The sequence below is a fragment of the Corvus brachyrhynchos genome, unplaced genomic scaffold, assembly GCF_000691975.1.
Source record: "Corvus brachyrhynchos isolate BGI_N302 unplaced genomic scaffold, ASM69197v1 scaffold305, whole genome shotgun sequence".
Lineage (NCBI taxonomy): Eukaryota > Metazoa > Chordata > Aves > Passeriformes > Corvidae > Corvus > Corvus brachyrhynchos.
Genome location: NW_008239284.1, coordinates 748,247 through 765,984, shown reverse-complemented (window position 1 = coordinate 765,984; position 17,738 = coordinate 748,247). Strand labels below are relative to the sequence as shown.

General features: G+C 51.8%; 1 protein-coding gene across 1 annotated transcript in view; it reads right to left on the bottom strand.

Annotated features, from left to right (window-relative positions):
- Positions 1 to 14,767, bottom strand: part of NSMF (NMDA receptor synaptonuclear signaling and neuronal migration factor) — a 57,647-nt gene extending 42,880 nt beyond the window's left edge. The window contains exon 1 of the mRNA XM_017740281.1: positions 14,714 to 14,767. Within this exon, the coding sequence (XP_017595770.1) occupies positions 14,714 to 14,767 (54 nt within the window). The remainder of the gene's footprint in view (positions 1 to 14,713) is intronic.
- Positions 14,768 to 17,738: the final 2,971 nt, after the last annotated feature.

Sequence of the window (17,738 nt, the reverse complement as noted above, 5' to 3'; positions counted from 1 at the left end):
GCCCCAGAGGGTGCTGGGCACTGCCCAGGCTCCCCAGGAAATGGGCACGGCCCCGAGGCTGCCAGAGCTCCAGGAGCGTTTGGACAGCGCTGCCAGGGATGCCCAGGGTGGGGTTGTTGGGCGGATCTGTGCAGGACCGGGGGCTGGGCTTGGTGATCCTTGTGGGACCCTTCCAGCTCGGGATACTCAGTGGTTGCACGATTCTGCCTGTGGTGAACATCCAGCCATCAGCCGTCAGACACGGCTGCAAGGGGAGTCCCAAGGGTCTCTCCCTCCAGGCTCCCGTCAGGAAACAGACGTGGAACCTGCAAAAAAATCAGTCATTTTGACATAAAACTGCAGCCTGCCTTTGATGGATGGGGTGAAAGGTTTCGCACACGGTTTATTTTCCACAGCTGGGTGCTCTGGTGGCAGCAGGGCAGTGTATGAGTGCAGCCCTGTCCCTCTGCTCATGGGGTAGACGCGGTCATGAAGGTCGGGCTGTCGGGTTTTGGACACAACAGCTCTGAAGGATTGACACAAGCACTGCTGGCCTTGTCCCCTGAGCAGGTCACTGCTCCCCACCATTGTCCCAGAGCAGGCAACACAGCCACTCCCAGATTGACTGGAGGCAGCAGAGCCGTGAGGCGGAGATGGGTGCTCAGAAACCTCCTCGTGCCCAGTGTCACCTGCCAGAGCAAACACCTGCCTCGAGGTCATCGAGTGCTTGAAAACAAACCCAACACAAGGAGCTGATCAACCAGTCAGCCCAGCCTCAGAGGATTTTCAATTCACGCAGTCACAGAACTGCTTGGGTTGGAAGGACCCTTTATAGATCACTTACTCCACCCCCTACCACGGGCAGGGACACCTTCGACTATCCCAGGTTGCTCCAAGCCCCGTCCAGCCTGGCCTTGGACACTTCCCGGGATGGGGCAGCCACAGCTTCTCTGGGCACCCTGTGCCAGGGCCTTTCCTCCTATTGCACAGTCTAAATCTATTCCTTTGCCTCTTATCCTGGCCCTGATAAAAAGTCTCCCACCATCTTCCTTATAAGCCTCCTTTAGATTTTGAAAGGCTGCCAGAAGGTTTCCCCAGAGCCTTCTCCTCCAGATCTGAGCAATCCCAACTCCTCCAGCCTTTCTTCACAGCAGAGGGGTTCCAGCCCCCAGATCAATTTCATGGGTTTAGGTTTTGATCCCTAGGAGGGTTTGGAAAATGCTTTTCCTTGGGAAAGTATTTTATAAATCTACTTTCAGGACACTTGAGTGAGTGGGGCAGCAAGTTCTTACATATTATTCATAATACATACAGAAAAAGTACTTGGATTGTCCCCCTGACTCCGCAGGTGAGTGCATGAATCCCAGGAATTCAGAGCCACTCATTCAACAATATTGGACAGAGGGGTAGAAGTTTTATAGATAATTAAAGTTCCTGCAAGCTTTGTGAAAAGAGGCAGCTGAAGGAGGGGTTGACACAGCTTGTTTCCTCTGTACCTGAGGAAGAGCTGTAGCATAAGCTCATGGTTCACTGTCCTTCAGAGAACCTGCATGAAAAGAAGGGGAAAAGCTCCAGTCCTCTCTCTCCATAGACTCCAAAGTAAAATCTGCAAGAAAATATAAGAGGATTTCAACAAATTAAGTCTGTTTGGTCTATTAATCTACCCATTGAAAAATAATTTCTGTAGAGAGAGGGGAAAAAAATGAAGAAGGTACCCAACTCCCCTGGTTTGTGTGGACACAAGGAGCAGCATACAAATACCTCACCAAGCAGAGTTTTATCATAATATGAGGAATTCACTATGAATAGCAAATTTTCAGAGCTGTATCTTTGCTGAGACCTAAGCTGTGCCATGTGAACACAATAAAGACATGGAAATACTTAAACAATAAGGTCAGCCTGTGCTTCCCAATGCCTTTTTCCCGTATGTAAACTAGATGGGGAAATGTTCTCTATTTCTATGTTTAAATATTTTGCTAGTTGAAGCAAATGCTATTCCTTAAAAATACAACTCACCCTCCAAACTAACAGGCAGGTCTGCTCTATCCCTGGCACAATTCCCACCAGATCTACCTGGAAACACCCCAAAGTTGCTCACAGTGACATTTTTTGTGTATAAAACAAAACCCAACCTCAATACATTGGATTTTTGCCCGAGAAAACAATTCCCATTAAACTTCTACTCATGACTATCCTCCCACCCTGGTTTTTGTTGCACAGTCACGTCACCCAAGAGTTCCTACAACAGAGAAGGAGAGAGAATCCATCTGTTTTGAAGGAGCAACAGGAAAAAAACCCACCTGTAGAGAGCTGGAGCCATGCAAGCAGTTACAGTCTCCATGAAGCTGTGCCCAGTGCTACCAATTCCCAGAATTAAAAAGCATCCAGATGGATGCCTCCATCTTCATCCCATGCTCAGACTGCTCTTACTTGTGCCTCTTGGAGCTCCCTCGAACTCTCCCTTGCCCATTCCCCAGGAAGGTCTCCCTCTTTGAGGCTGGGGAGGGTCCAGCCCAGAGCAGAGCTCACTTTGAAGGCTGCTCAGGGCTTGGCCTGATGGGTTTTGAACACCTCCAAGGATGGAGACACAAACAATGCTCTGGTCCATGTCCCAGGGCTGCACCACTCTCACAGGGAAAGATTTCCATAGATCCACTGAGAATTCCCCATGTTGGTCTGTGTGCCGTGGAGAAGCACCCAGCTCCATCACTCCACAGCACCCCTGGAGCCATCACCCATCTCCCTGCAGGTTCCTCTCTTGCTCTTTGCTTCTTCCCTGCCTTCGGGTTTATCCCAGGCATTTAGGGGTCCGGGTTACTCCGGAAGAGGAGGCAGCCAGGGGGCTCATTGCAGCTGGAGAGATGCCTTTGCTTCGTGCTAGGAAAAAAGTCAGGCGAGCCAGGCAGACAGTTCCCATGGCTTCTCCATGGCAACAGGGCCTCCCAGACATGCACACAGGCAAATGGGCCGAGGGGGCCGGGAGCATCACAGCCCCTCCAGCTGAGCCCCAAACCTCCACTCGTGGGGCTCTCATGGGATCTCACCCCAAAACAGCTTCCAAAACAATCACAGCTGGCCAGAGGAAGGTTCCCTCCTTCCACTGGGGAAGGTGCACTGCCATGAAGCCCAAGCCAGGCAAAATCCATCCCAATCAGTGATGGGTTTTGTCCAGAGAAATGCATCACACTGAAAATCTGGTGTCTCTGCATCCTGTCAAACCAAACAGCACATCTCTGTCCAGTGCAAAACCCAGAACTTCAAACCTGATTAGGCGATAAGGTCCGATTAGGTCTAGGTCTTAGATCAGATTCTGATACTCAGACTTTAAGAAACCCATCTTTTTATGTTTAGAAAAGCCGTTTTTGTCTAAACGAGCGAAAACTGTGGATCCTGACAATTTAAATGCAAAAAAGGAGAAGTAAGGCAAGACAAAACCAGTCACAGCAGCAACCTGCAGAAGGGAGAGGCAAACAATAATAAATACTTCTTCAAGCACGTCAAGCTGGACAGTCAGAAGTTGGCTGTGGTGCAAGAGAAGCATTCGTAGGAGATAAGGTCAGAACAGAAAAACAATGAATATTTTGCATCTGTAGTCAGTGAGGAAAAGCTTGGAGATGTTCCTGTGCCAAAAGTCATCTTTATATGGACGTGGCATTGGATTTGGCTCGTGTTCAAGTGTCAGCAGAAGAAGTTGAGGAATAAATAACCAAACTAGAGAGTGCAAATGCACCGGGCTGAGATGGTTCACCTAAGTGCCCAGTGAGAGCTCAGAGGTGAAACAGTTTAATTACTTAATTGTAGCATGTAATCACTGTGTGTAACAGCCTGAGAGCTTCAAGGTGAAAAATGCAAAGGGTTTGGGGTTCAGACAGACCCTGAAGTCTGAGGTTCCCTCCTGGGCAAAGTGAAATTGTCACTAAGAATCCCATTAGTGCAGAGTTGGATACATTTGAAATACTGGGAAGAAAAGAAAGCTGATTTTCCTGGAAAAAAGGAATGCTTTAGAGGGGTCGATAAGCATGTAGTATAGTCTGCCTGGATTTCCAAAAGGTCTGTCACATGAGTTTCTTACAGGAATGAGGCTACCATGGGATTAAAAGAAAAGCCTTGAAATAGATAAATACCTGGTTAAAGGGTTCTGAAAGAGCAGCTCTCAATAGGCAGGATGCTGAATGGAGGGAGGACTGGAAAGGAGCCCCGCAGGGACCTGGGCAGGGCTCTGCTCACTTCAGCATATTCAGAAATAATCTTGAAAATTAATTGGGAAAAGAAAAAGAGGAGTGACCAAGCTTGCTGCTGATGTTAAGGCATTCAGGGTCATAAATACATGAGACACTGAAGATTTATCCAAGGACATCATGATAGTGAATAACTAAGCAATAGGTTCAGGACATCCAGAGGAGATAATTACAAAGATAAAGATACAGGAGAAAAACAATCCCAGCTCCTCGAGCACTGGGCCCTGCACTGATACTTATCCTCAGAAAGAGCCTCTTTTTCCTCCAAGTTCAGCTGAATATCATCCTGCCCACCCCAGCTGCATTTGTGCCTCATGCTGGCCCCTGGCTTTGGTGGGAATATAAACCTGGGAGAAGGGAAGGGACTCAGCAGTGTGTAAGCATAAAACCAGGATAAAGCGGGGTGTTTAATGGCCCATGTGAGATGACTGCAGTTCCTGTGGTTCAAATTGAGACCAGGATTGTGGTCCCTGCAGAGAAGACAGAGTCCCTCAGGTCCTGGGAAGGCAGAGTACCAGGGTCAGCAGTGCCAAGGGAGGTGTGTGTCCTCTCCCCAGGGACATTTCCCAGGGCTGCACATCACCACAGCTTAAGCTGCGGCGCAGGTGCTTCCCCAGGAACATGATGTGCTCCGAGCCCAGAAGTGGCACAGACAGGACAGGGCAGGGATGTTTTTAGCCCCCTGCCCTCTGCTCCCATTTCTCTGCACAAAACAACTGGCCCGAGTGTGTTGGTACTGAAAGGGCAAAGCACAAGACTGAAAAGAGAAGACAAACTGATGTGCCCATTGTCCTAAACACTGTGCCCCAGTTAAACTCTTCTGACAAGCCCCAGCAGCCCTGAGAGCTGGTGATAAAACACTGAGGCAGATGGAGGAGCTGACGGGGTTTATTCACACAGCACTGTTTGGAAGGAGCTTGAAGACAGTGGTTATGGCCAAGTGCCTGGGAAGCTCAAGGTCTCCTGAGTGCCAGAAGGTCACTCAAGTATCATCTCTCCACCTTCCTGCTTGGCCAGTTTAGTCCCTTCAAGATGTTGCTGTTGAATTCATCAAGTACAAACTTCACTCTAATGAGGCCCTGTAAGAAAATAACTTTCCCAACACTGGTGTAATTAAAATTAGGCCATATATCACTGAAGCAACATCAATAGCTAACAAGTTGGACTTTGCCAAGAATTATGGTTTTGCTTTGAGTGGATTCATTTGTAAGCTGTTCTTACATGGCCAAGCATTTGGCATCAGCAAAGCTTGTTCAAACCCAGGCCCAAAGGTAGTCTCCCAATCCCTGGGTGAACAGTTCCAAACCAGCTGGGATGCAGGGTACTCAGCCCCCATGCTGGCCAGCTGACCCCCAGCTATTTTTAGTGAAAGACCTAATCAGTAATTGCCAGGGCTGGGTACAGCCTTTCAGCCCTGCTTTCTGCTACGTGACATGTCCCAGCCCTGATGTGCTGCTGAGGGCAGCACTGCTGGGAGGGGAACCCAGCCCCCCGAGACCCTGACCACAGGGCTGTGCTCAAAGATTAAACCCTCTCCTCCATCGTCCTCAGCCACTACATTTTCCCAAGTCTTCTAATTCTGCCAGCATTATGAAGAGGTCAGATGCTGTTTTATATTATCTGTCTGCTCCTGCACAAGGCAGCAAGGTCCTGGCAGAGCAAGCCAGAGCAGCCCTCCCAAACTGGAGATTTGGAAGGGAGGCTCTGTGCTCAGCTGTGGGTGGAGGATAGGGAAAAGCAGAGCTTTTTATCCCAAATTTGGAAAAAAACATTGAAAAAGGTCTTGGGGGGTTACCTCCCACGCATAGTCCTAGTCTGGGGGGATTTGAGGGATGGGAGCAGCAGCCTGTCTCTGGCAGAGCTTGGCCTGGGGGCACAGCGCGCTCCTGCTGGCCACGAGAGCCTTTCCCAGGCACAGACACCTGTGTGTCCCTCAAATCCCAGCCCCAGAGCTGCTTCCGCAGCCTCCCCTGACCTCCCGGGCTGGATCAGCAAGGACTCAGAGCACAAGCAGTTCCAAACTCGGTCAGTAGCAGCAGCCTGGCTTCCCACTGGGAGACTCCCAGAGTAGCACTGGGTCTGCCTGGCTCTGCAACCTGAGCAGACTTCACGTGTTGTTTGGAAAGGTGGGAAAGTGATGAGGCTGTGGGGTTGCCATCTTTTTGCAGGGCAGGAGCCTCAGCAGCTTTCTCTGAGCGGGCATTAGAGATGGGGAGGACAGGCTTCAGCTTGGCACCGCTGCGCAGCAGCGTCTGGCTGGGCACTGCCTCTCCCTGCTCCCTGCAGTGCAGCACCAGCACTGGCACGGCACGACCCCAGTGGGAGGAATCACACTACTTAAAGAAAATTATGTTGCTGGCCTTTTCATTATGTTGCCCGGCAAATGTTCCCATGAAATATAGGCCTAATTATCTACCCACATTCAGATTACTCTAAGATGCAATTTCCTTCTCCTCTGTGGAGTTTGCTCTCCTTCTGTGGATCTCATGATTGAAATACACTCAATTAGTTATTACTCTGCTGGCTGAAGCCTTGAGCTGCCTCCCTGACAAGGCTACTCCACCCAGGTCTCGCTGGCCTTACAACAGCCAGGTGACACCGGGTCACAGGCAAGCCACAAAGATGTCTCAGTGCTCAGCCATGCCTCTTATTTATTAGATTTATATCTCAAATGGAAGCCTTGTCAGGACTGAGGGCTTGGAATATGAAGTATCAGCATGGGAGAATCACTGAGGTTGGAAAAGGCCTCTCAGATCATCAAGTCCAACCATTCCCCCAGCACTGCCAAGGCCACCACCAAACCATGTCTCCAGGTGCCACATCCACACATCTTTTAAATCCCTCCAGGGGTGGTGGCTACTGAACAAAGAAAAGACACAGCCTCAGCGCAGGTGATTGCTGTGGTCAGTGTCCATCCCTTGGGTGGATCTTTTCAAAAGCATGATCCTAAATCCCTGCGAGGGAACTCACTCTGCCCTGGAGAGGAAGATTCTGGGTGAGACACCACGTTTCTGGGTCAGGAGAGATGACAGGAGAGTGAGCCTTTCGAGAGCAGCATAATTTTATATACCTCTTTCTTCCTTAAAATGGTACAGCAGGTGGAGAGAAACAAAAGCGAGGAGCAGCAGCTGTAGGAAGGAGTATTTGAGCAGGATGGCAATGTCATTTCATTCCTAATGGCTACATCAAATTGACATAAGCCAGTCCCTCAGAATAAACTACAATAAATAATAAAACCAAATGATATAACAAAGGAAACAACAACATGGATATGCCATATAGGGAAAAGATTCCTTAACTCCTCCAAAGAATTTTGGAAGCCCTGGTGTGAAGGCTCTCTGGAGGTCCTTGCTGGAAGTCTGGCACATACTGAGGCACTTGCTGGATGTTGATCCCTCCTGGGGTGATCTGTTCCCACACTTGACCACCCTCCTGGTGAAGGGAACTAATTTCATACCTACCAGAGACATGTTTTACTCCCAGGGATCCCAGGGACTGCTCAGCAGCTGTGGAGGTGCAGGACTTGGCCCTTACGATGGAAGTTCCTCAAGGTCGGGATTCCAGAAACAGCTCCAGGAACAGATCGGGTGGTAATTGATTGCTCAATGATTCAGTGATTACTCAGTTTTTGCTCCATCCACATCTCAGTATTTCATTGTTTGGCAAAATATCAGCCTGACTTTGTCCTGACATTGGCACCACGCAGCACAAGAAGAGCTGAAGTTTGAAGCGACTGCGTCATATGTAAGATGGAAGAAAAAATATTGTGATTATGGGAAAGTTTGTGTGACTGTGTCCCTGGAAACACCTCGCTCCCAAAACTCTGCTCCAACCCTACCCTGCACCGTGTCCAACCCTTCCTTGCTGTATCTAAAAGTGCAGAAATGAAACCACTGAAATGAAACACCTGCCGGCAGAAGGGCTCAGATTATCTGTATCAGTGGGCAAGGGGACTACAGAAAATGTTATCTGTCTGGACTTCTGTAAGAGCTTTGAGACAGTCCCCCACAATACCCTTCTCTCTTAATTGGAGAGATATGGACTTGACAGATGGACTGCTCAGTGCATGAGGAATCGGTTGGATGGTCACATCCAGAGAGTAGTGGTCAATGGCTCAATGTTCAGATGGAGATCAGTGACAAGTGGTGTCCCTCAGGGGTCTGTATGGAGTCAGTGCTGTCAAATATCTTCATCAGTGACACAGACATCGGATCGGGGTGCTTCCAGCAGATGACACCAAGCAGCTGTGGGGTCAACCACCAAGTGGTGTGGTTGACACACCTGAGGGAAGCTGGAAGAGCTTCTGAGGGCACACCCAAAGCGCTGGAAATGCAGTTCCCACTCTCCATGGAGCCCAGAGCATGGCAGGAACAGCTCCCTCTGACCTGGTGCTTCTGCCTGCCATGAGGCTGAACAAGGGAGCAGCAGTCGGGCACATGGGGACCGATCCTGCACAGAGCAAGGAGCAGGGAGAGAGCAGGGAGAAACATGCGGGGAAGATGACTCAGAAAGCGCAGCTGGAGGATGAGGAGGGATGCACACACATTCAGGGCCCTCAGCAGCTCCTGGCCATGGTGAGGGTGTAGCAAAATAGGGGCCATCTGCTTCAGCTGGAGCATCACACAAAGGCACAAGCAGTAAAGAGCCTTTTAGCTCAGATCCTGTTGGCATGGAGAACAAATCCCACAATTGCTACTAAAATAGCCCAAGGCACAGGAGAGGAGTGGCCACAGTGTGCATTCAAGTTCTGCTGTCCCTGCTCCTGTCCCACTTCCAAGCTGTCCTGTGGAGAGGAAGAAGAGCAGCCCTGAAAGGTTCGTAGTGATTCAAAGCAGTGCTGAGTGGGATTTGGCAGCGGGCTTGGGATGGGCAGCAGCTCAATCCATCACTGTTCTGCAGGAAAGGACCTGGATGCTGCTGCAAATCTTCAGCAGAACCAGAGTCAAAAGTGCTGTGGTTGTGCAGAACAGGTGAACGTCGTGGCGTGAGAAATAACACAGTAACAGAGCCACTGTGTGCGGGCTGTGCAGGGCTGCGACAACCCCAGCCTGGGATGCTTCGGGGGGGATTTGGACTGGTTGGAGAGGGCTCAAGGGGAGCACCAGGAGGGGTCAGATGGTGCAAGAGTGCAACCTGTGAGCAAAGGCTGAAAATGGGACCGATTCACCCCAGGAAATTAAAGCAACACACTCTGGTTATGTACAAGGCTGAAGGCAGGACAGGGCAAAGAGCAGTGGGTGGGGAAATTCAGGTTCCACCTGAAGAAAAACTGTGTAAGGATTGTGAAGCAGTGGAACAGACTTCCAGGGAGAGCAGTGCAGGTGTGACCAGCTGGAGCAGAACCTCCCTTGGGCACCAGCTCAGATGGGGTGGGCTCAGCACGGCTGCTCCTGCCTGGGACATGCCACAGAGTCACCTAACACCCCATAGCCTGATAGGGTTTGCTGGGCTCTTCATCACTTATGGAACCAGCATCCTCACAAATGTCATGGAGATGGTGACAATCCTGAGAATTCAAGGGAAAAAACCCTTTGCAGAGTGGGAAAATAGCAGTTCTTTGAGTCGATCTTGAGACAGAGCAGAAAAACTGATATTGCAGAGTCAAGAAAATGTAACTTTGGCTGAAAGCCCATCCTGAAAACAGCCAATGGAAGAAAAATGATGCTAAATATGAAAAGGAAGAAAGGAGTACTGATCCATATGCAGCAACCACCATAACAGGCTATGGAGCAGAGGTGTTGATAGGGGAGGGTAAATGGACAGAGGAAAATCCATGTCTGGCAAAGCCACAGCGAGTAAAGAGTTCTTCACTAAATGCATTAGAAACAAACATGAATGATGTTATAGACTCATTTCATAGACTTAGAGAAGCATAAAAGGATTTTGGTCAGGAGCAACCTCAGGTGTCTCCAGTCCAGCATCTGATGTCAAAGTGACACTGCCTTGCTCAGGGATCGCCCAGGTGAATTTTGAAGCCCTCCAAGCATGGAGAGGCCCCAGCACTCCTTGATGAGGAGATTTGCCAGTGTGAAGGCCCCCAGTGGGTCCTTTCTGCGTATGGAAAGGATGGGAATGTCAGACGAGGATGACGAAATTGTCTGTGGTCTAATAAGAACCCAGAGCATCTCGGGTGCCATCTGCAAGGTTTCTGAACCAGCAGCTCTGTGTGAGCTGCACCTGAGGGCCCTGGAGCAGTGCACCGAGCCGAGCTGAGCCGCCTCCTCCCGCTGCTGGGAGAAGCCAGGTTTGGCAGGATGCTGACGGGGGGCTCGGCTGTCCTGGTTAACAGCTGCTCAGTCCAGCACGACACATCCAGATTGAAAAATGGAGAGGACACAGAGGATTCAATTAATATAGAATTCAGGGATTAAAAATACACCCATCAGCGGGGTGTAATGGAAAGTGTCTTGTCAAATGAGCCTCAGTTCGTCCTTTGAGAAAATTGCAAGTTTGTAGATAAAGGTTACCATGCAGCCATTATTTGCTTAGCTTTTGGCAACGTGTTTGACTTAATATCCTATGACACCCTAATTACAAATTTAGCGCTATACAATCCCAATAAAGCCCACATTAACTGGATGGAGAGCTGCAAACCCAGCTCCAAAACAAGGACTCGTCAGTGAACAGAGATGATTTAGAGGGATTCTGCCAGAGTCAGTCCCAGCCTGACACTAATCAATGTTTTCATCATTGATTGAGAAATGAGCACAAAACACAGCTGATAAATTATACAGCTGCTGGGAGCAGAAGGACTGGCAGTGAATAATTATGACAGAGAAGTTCTACAGAGCGACTGGGATCTTTTCTGTGCACAACCCATTTTCACTTGGCAGTGTTAAAATAGGGCAGCTTTCAAACAGGAATGGAGGAAAGGTTTCATCCAAAAGAGTTGGGAGGAAACATTTCATCCAAAAAAAGGATGGGAGGAAAGCTTTCATCAGAAAAAGATGGGATGCAAAGAAGCTAGATATCATCAGGGGAAAGGAGTCAGACAAGGCCCCAGAGAGGAGATGGACAAAGTCCCCAAGAAGACACCCCATGGAGTGCAAGTCATGGGGACAGGCTCCAGCTTGAACCTACTGCCACTTCCACCTCAGAGCAGCACAGGAACCCATCCGTGCTTGTCCCTGCAGCACCACTTGTCCTCATCCTCTTGGTGCCCTCCACAAGCATGACACTAAAAGAAAACCACTCACTTTCCCAAAAGAATTGCTTTGCTGAGCCCTTGCATCAGGCTGGGGTTACATTCCTCTCCTCGACATCATTTTCTGCCGGTAATTGTGAACATGGAATGAAGGGAAGCTGAGGGGGTTTTCTGAGGGGCAGATGAGGAGGCTGGAAATGAGATATCCCAGGCCCGCAGGAGGGTCTGTGCGAGGAGCAGGGGCCCAGCTGCCAGGTGACTTCCAATGGTTTATACCCCACCGGCACAGAGACATTTTCTCCTGTGGATTCTGCACCTGCAGCCCAGAGGGGCTTTTCCATCACCTGCTCCTCAGCCAGCCTGGCCCCAGCAGCCCAAGGGCCCTGGTGACCCTCTGATGGCCGCAGCCCGGCCCGGCGAGGCCGTGGCCCTTCGCAGCTGCCGGGGAAGTGCTCGGCTCCGCCGGTATTTTTAGCTCTGCCCACGACATCGCTCGAGTTCACGGCGTGACCTACTTTGGGAAGGCAGAGCTCTCGCCCCGCTGGGTCCCCACGTGCTGGGAGGATGCTGCCAGCACCAGGAACAGCCTCCCCCAGGGCACCCTGTCCCCAGCACGTGGTGCTCGGCTCTCTCCGCAGAACCCAGGGGCAGATTTTGGGGAGGAGGAGGAGGGTCCTGTGGGAGCCAGGGCTGTCTGCAGCAGGGACATGTGCAGGGCTCCCAGGTGGGTGCTGCTGCTCTGCAGGGACTCAACAGCCTTTTGGTTGGGCTCTGCATTTCCACATTTCCCTTGCCTCAGAAAAAATCAGTAACTCCCAGATTGGTACGGATGCAGCCTGGATTTGGGTGCCCAAGTGAGTTATCCTCAACAGCTCAGCTTCCCAGTGGGCCAAACTGTGTAGCCAGCCCAGCTGGCCCTTAAGGAGCCCCCAGCTTAGCTCTGGTGAACATAAAATCACAGACTGGGTTAGGAGGGATCTTAAAGCATCTCGCTGCCCTGGGAAGGGACACCTCCCATTAGACCAGGTTGCTCCAAGCTGGCCTTGGACACTTCCAGGGATGTGGAGTGGAGCTGCTGGGATGTGTGGACCATGCCCAGGCTCTGGTATCCACCCTGCCCACGGCTCCATTCCCAGTGTCACTGGGCAGCCAATAAATCTGTCCTGACCTTCTCTCTTGGGCTCTCTAAAAACCTCTTTCCTGACACTGAGAGTGCATGGCAAGGTTCACTGCTTGCAGAAGAGCTCCACAAAGGGACATACTCACCCCAACAACCCCTGCAAAGTTCAGCTCTCCCCTCTGCTTTCAGGACCAAAATCTCCTTCAGCACCGGGTCTGTGTCCCAGCACGAGTCTCGAAGGCGGCTGTGGCTGCCCTGGGTTGTGCAGCCCCGTGTCAGCACTCGTGGCTGCAGCCCAGGCACTGATCCACGAGGCTGGCACAACCTCCTCCTTGGCAGCTCTTTCCTGCCTCATTACCCCCAAAATCCCAGGGGTCCATCGCTTTGCTGGCCCTGCTCTAGAAGCTTTTCTGAACTTTGCTGCGTTAAAAGCTTTCTATTTCCAGCAAGGATGCAAATGGAGGAGAGAGATTTTACAGCCACCAGGTGACAGTGCCAGGGCTGAGCCACGGGCAAGAAGGGGAGAGAAGTCACCCGCCAGCCACTTCCAGCTAATCCAGCACCTACCTGGGGAGAGGAACAGCAGCAACAACCTGGTCACACACTGGGAGAGCAGGCCCACACCGGTGGGAGAGGGGAAAGCACCAAGACAGGACTGAGAACAATGACACCAAGGACAACAGAGCCGACACACGGCTCCTTCCCTGGCTCATCCGACCACGCAAGAGCCAACACCCCGCACAGGCTGGGCAAATTCTCATTCCAAATGCAGAAACAGCCCTTCTGGCAGTGGCAGTGATCAGCTGAAACCTTCCCCCAGAGCCCGTGCCTTGAGGCAGCCATTAGTCACTGTGAGGAAGGAGGGTTTGGCAGCTCAGCCCACCCAGAGCCGGACGCTGCTGGATGGAGTGAACACCTCACGCTGGATGCGAACGCAGCCGCAGGCACAGCCAGTGCCACAGAGCACATCACTGGGCCTCCCTGGGTCCAGCAGGCTGCAGAGCAGCCTGGCAGGCAATGCCAAGGGCAAACAGGGCATTTGGGGTCACCTGTGACACCCAGAGTTGCCTATGCAGCAGCAACGTGCTCAAGCACGGGCACAGCTCGGAGCTCGCCCCAGGTCAGGGCTGCTCGAGCTGCACCAGCCCTACTCAGCACATTCCCCTGGGGTTGTGCATCACATCTAATGTGCCTTATCCAAGGAAAAAATCTGTCATTTATGGTACATTTAAAATTAATGCACATTTGGTGTTTCTGCTGATCCCAAATTATCCCCGCACGCGTGCTGCAGCGGGGAGCTGTGCTCGGCCCCGCCAGGACTGCGGCGCCTGCGGCGCTGCTGAGCCTCCCTCCCCGGCAGCCACACTGCCAGGGACAAATTCCCAAAAATATGGATTTCCAGCAGCACTTCCACCACTGGTGCCTCACCAGTACCAACTCCTGCCTGGTGCCAGGGGGATCTGTGCCATCCAGGAGGGCACAAAGGACACAAATGTCCCACCTTATAGATCAACCTTTCCAGAGCTGGGGGCCCAGCTGCTTCCTGATGGGAACCTCATTCCTGTCCATAACCCCTGAGTGCACGAGGCTTAATTAAAAGCTGTCCCTGCTGATGCTGGTGGCAGTGGTGACTGTGGCTCTGCCACGTGCAAATGCCATGTCTGAGCTACGTGACACTCAGGCCACAGGTGCCTTCCCAGCATTTGGAATGCTGCTCCTGCTGCCTGCAAGGAACCTCCAGGAACCATCCTGGCACACACATAGGTGCGTTTATGGCATTATATGTATTTATGGTATTATATGTATTTATGGTATGTTTATATTTATATGTATTTATGGTATATTCTCTCCTAAAACCCAAATTAAGGCCACTGGGGAAAAGAGGGTCACACCCTCCATGACCTGAGGAGGGGACAGGGACAAAGAGCACGAACACAAACCCCACCAGTCCCAGTGGCAGCAGAACCAGCCATCAGCTGGGAAGGGATATTTATGGGAGTCAGTGCTTTGGTGCCAGCAAAACATCCCAAAATCCTGTTCATCAAACAAATGACACTCACCACTGCCAATGCCTCCTGCCCTAGGACACCATGGTGAAACCTGGCACCCCATGGTCATATTCTGGTAGGGCTCTCAGGATAGAGGCAGTGGCAGGTGCCAGTTTTGCCACATGGAGCCCTGGAGGGAGAGAAAAATATTTTCCGTATATTTCGTGTTTGCTGATTTTCTCACCAGCTCTTCCAGCGACAGCGAGTGAAACCCAGCGGCGCAGCCAAGCCCCCGCATCTCGACAGCTCAAACACAGCCCTCGGGTGGCACGCAGGGAAAATCACACGTTGGGGGAGGTCAGGGAGCACCAGTAAATAGGATGAGATTAATTTGGGAACAACACGCAGGGAGAATGACGTCTGCCAGGGAAGGAGCATCGCTGGGGCCCCCCACAGCCTGGCCGTCCCTGCCTGTGGAGCAGAGCCCGGAGGGGCTGCACAGACACATCGGCCCCACACAGGGACAGAAACCTGAGAAGCCACAGCAGGAGCTGTCACAGCCGGCTGGGCATGAGCCAGAGCCCCACAGCACAGATCAAAGCTCTCCCTCAGCCTGGGCAGGGCTTCCTGGAGGGTTTGGACTCATGTTCCTTCTTCTTTCTAAACCCCACTGGAGATTCTCTAGGTGCTCGTGTGGCTGCTTTAAGGAAGCAGCTGAGTTTGTTGCTTGCACTGAGCCATTTGCAGGAGGTCAGCCCCAGGGTGCTGCCTGTGGGAACAAGAGTGCCACTGCCACCAGCCCTCGGTGGGGACAACCCTGAACACCCTCCCTCCTCCATGGCATCCCCTCTCCAGAGGGAGCCTGGTTCCCGAATCCCTGCCTGGAGTCCCCTGCCGCACCTGGGCACTGCAGAGCCTCTCCGGCTGCTGGCAGGGGCTCAGCCCAGGCCCCCGAGCAGGATCAGGGCTTGATCCACTGTGAATCCATTGCTGGGACACGTTTCTGAAAGCTCAGTCAAGGCTTTACCCCCACCAGATGTGTCACCAAAAGGTTTTGAGGGGAACATTCCCCCTGCAGCTCCTGCTCGTGGCTGTGGCTCCTCAGGACCTTGCTCTGACCCTGCTGCCTCAGGGTGGGCACTGGCTGGCATCAGATTTGTTGTGGGAACAAGCTCTGCGTCCTCTTCACCCACAATGAAGCCTTCAGGCCTCAGCAACTGCTTCAGCTCCTCCAGCAAAGACAGATTAATCAACTACTGGTCAGATTTCACCTTTTTGGGGATGTCACACACCCATGAAGAAACTGCAGGGTGGTTTCCAGGCAAAGCCTGCACCTGGCCTGGGCCAGGAGAGAGGAGCCAGGAGCCTCAGGCTCTTCCAGCCACCCTCCTCCCACTGCATTTCCAGCAAAGCAGAGCCTGGGGGACAAAGGGGTGACACAGCACTGCCTCCTTGGGGCACGTGGGCAGGGATTGATTAAAACCTCCTGCCATGGAATTGCACCCATGGCCACCGGGGTGCCCCTGGGTGTAGGGGCAGCATGGGGCAGGCTCACCTTTGGCACCTCTGGGACCCTGCCTTGCCCAGCCAGGCAGCTGGGCAGGACCCAGCCAGCAGCAAAGCAAGATGGAAAAACAGTTTTGCTTTTAGATTTGTCCCATTATTGGTTTACGTTCCTCAGCATGGAAGAACAGATTGGTTTCATGTCCAGGGCTCACCTCCGGAAGATGCAGCAGGGAGGAAAGACATGATCAATTATTTAGGAGAGACTTTCAGTCTCACATCAGAGGTTCATCTTCTGAATTCATACAGCTGAACTAAGCGCTGTTTCCCTGTGGTACAGGGCACAGAGCAAATAGAGAGGCTCTAATTAATACACTCAGGAACCCAATATTGGTCTGTTTTCTGTGACTCCTTCCATGAGCCCAGCAGTTCCCACCCAGGCTCCAGGAGCACATCTGGCTGCCAGGATGTTTATAGGGAAAACACACAGCCCAGAAAGGAATTACCTGTTAGAACAGAGGGGAAGAGGTCTCCTGGAAGAAGAGCAGCTGGGTTCAGGCTGACAGAGCTCTCATTCTTCTGGACAATAACCTGTGGTACCTGTTCTGCCCCTGGCTGGGGGATGCCCTGGGCAGAGGGAACACAGGGAATCAGCCCTTGCTCCAGCAGCACAGCACAGGGGTGTGACAAACACTGTCCATTGCCAGGAGGTTGGATCCAACCTCTGCTGAAGGCACTTTTGCTTTTAGCTGTATCCTTTGGAGGCAGATGGCCCAGGACGGGCTTGGTAAGGGCAGCCAGAGGACCTCAGTCATCGCTGGGGTTTGTGCTCCAGTTCTAATCCCCATTTTCCAGGGAGAGGTTCCTGCAGTGTAACCACCTACAAACACAGACACTGAAGGGCCTCACATCTGGTTTGCCATCCCCTCATCAGAAAAATAAAGCTCTGAATTGTTCTGCTGCTGCAGGAAACGTTTGCCTGGAGCAGATTTGCTGGAAGGTGGGCACTCATCTGCACTCACTTCCAGCTTAGAGCTTTTCCCGTAACAGCATCACCATCCTGTAACCAGCCTCAACAGAAATTCAATCTCTCCAGCTCCACAGGCAGCCTGTGCCTCCACAGAAGCCCCCAGCTGGTCCACCTTCACTTCTAAAACCATTTTTAAGTTTTCTTTGTAAGAATGAATTCTTTGCAATAGCAAGGAAAAGCCTCCAGCGACTGCAACATGTTCTGCACACCTGCATTAACCAAAATCTGCATCAAAGATCTGGATGATCCTTGCAGGGAAGGTTTCCAACTGCTTCCACTGCTTCTGGAGGGGCCTGGAGCTGCATGGAGGTTTGGCCAGGCGGGGTGGTCTCACCTGAGAACAAAACACTGACCTGGGGCTCTGACACTTGAAAATAACATTTTGTGTAAGAGGAGCAGCCTCCCTGGGCACAGGCTGCACATTCATGGACATGCCCCATCCCTGGAAGTGTCCAAGGCCAGGCTGGACAGGGCTTGGGGCAGTCTGGGACAGTGGAAGGCATCCCTGCCCATGGCAGGGGGTGGAATGGGCTGAGCTTTAAGGACCCTTCCCACCCAAACCAATCTGGGATTCTGTGAAAGAGGAAAACACAACACAGAGCAGGTAAAGGAGAGCCTGTGCCAGGAGGGGAGAGGAGGTTAAATACAGAGAACAGGTCAATTTACAGCTTTTACAGCCCCTAGTCCTCAGTGGTGCCACCAAACATCATGGCAGGGGGTGGAATGGGCTGAGCTT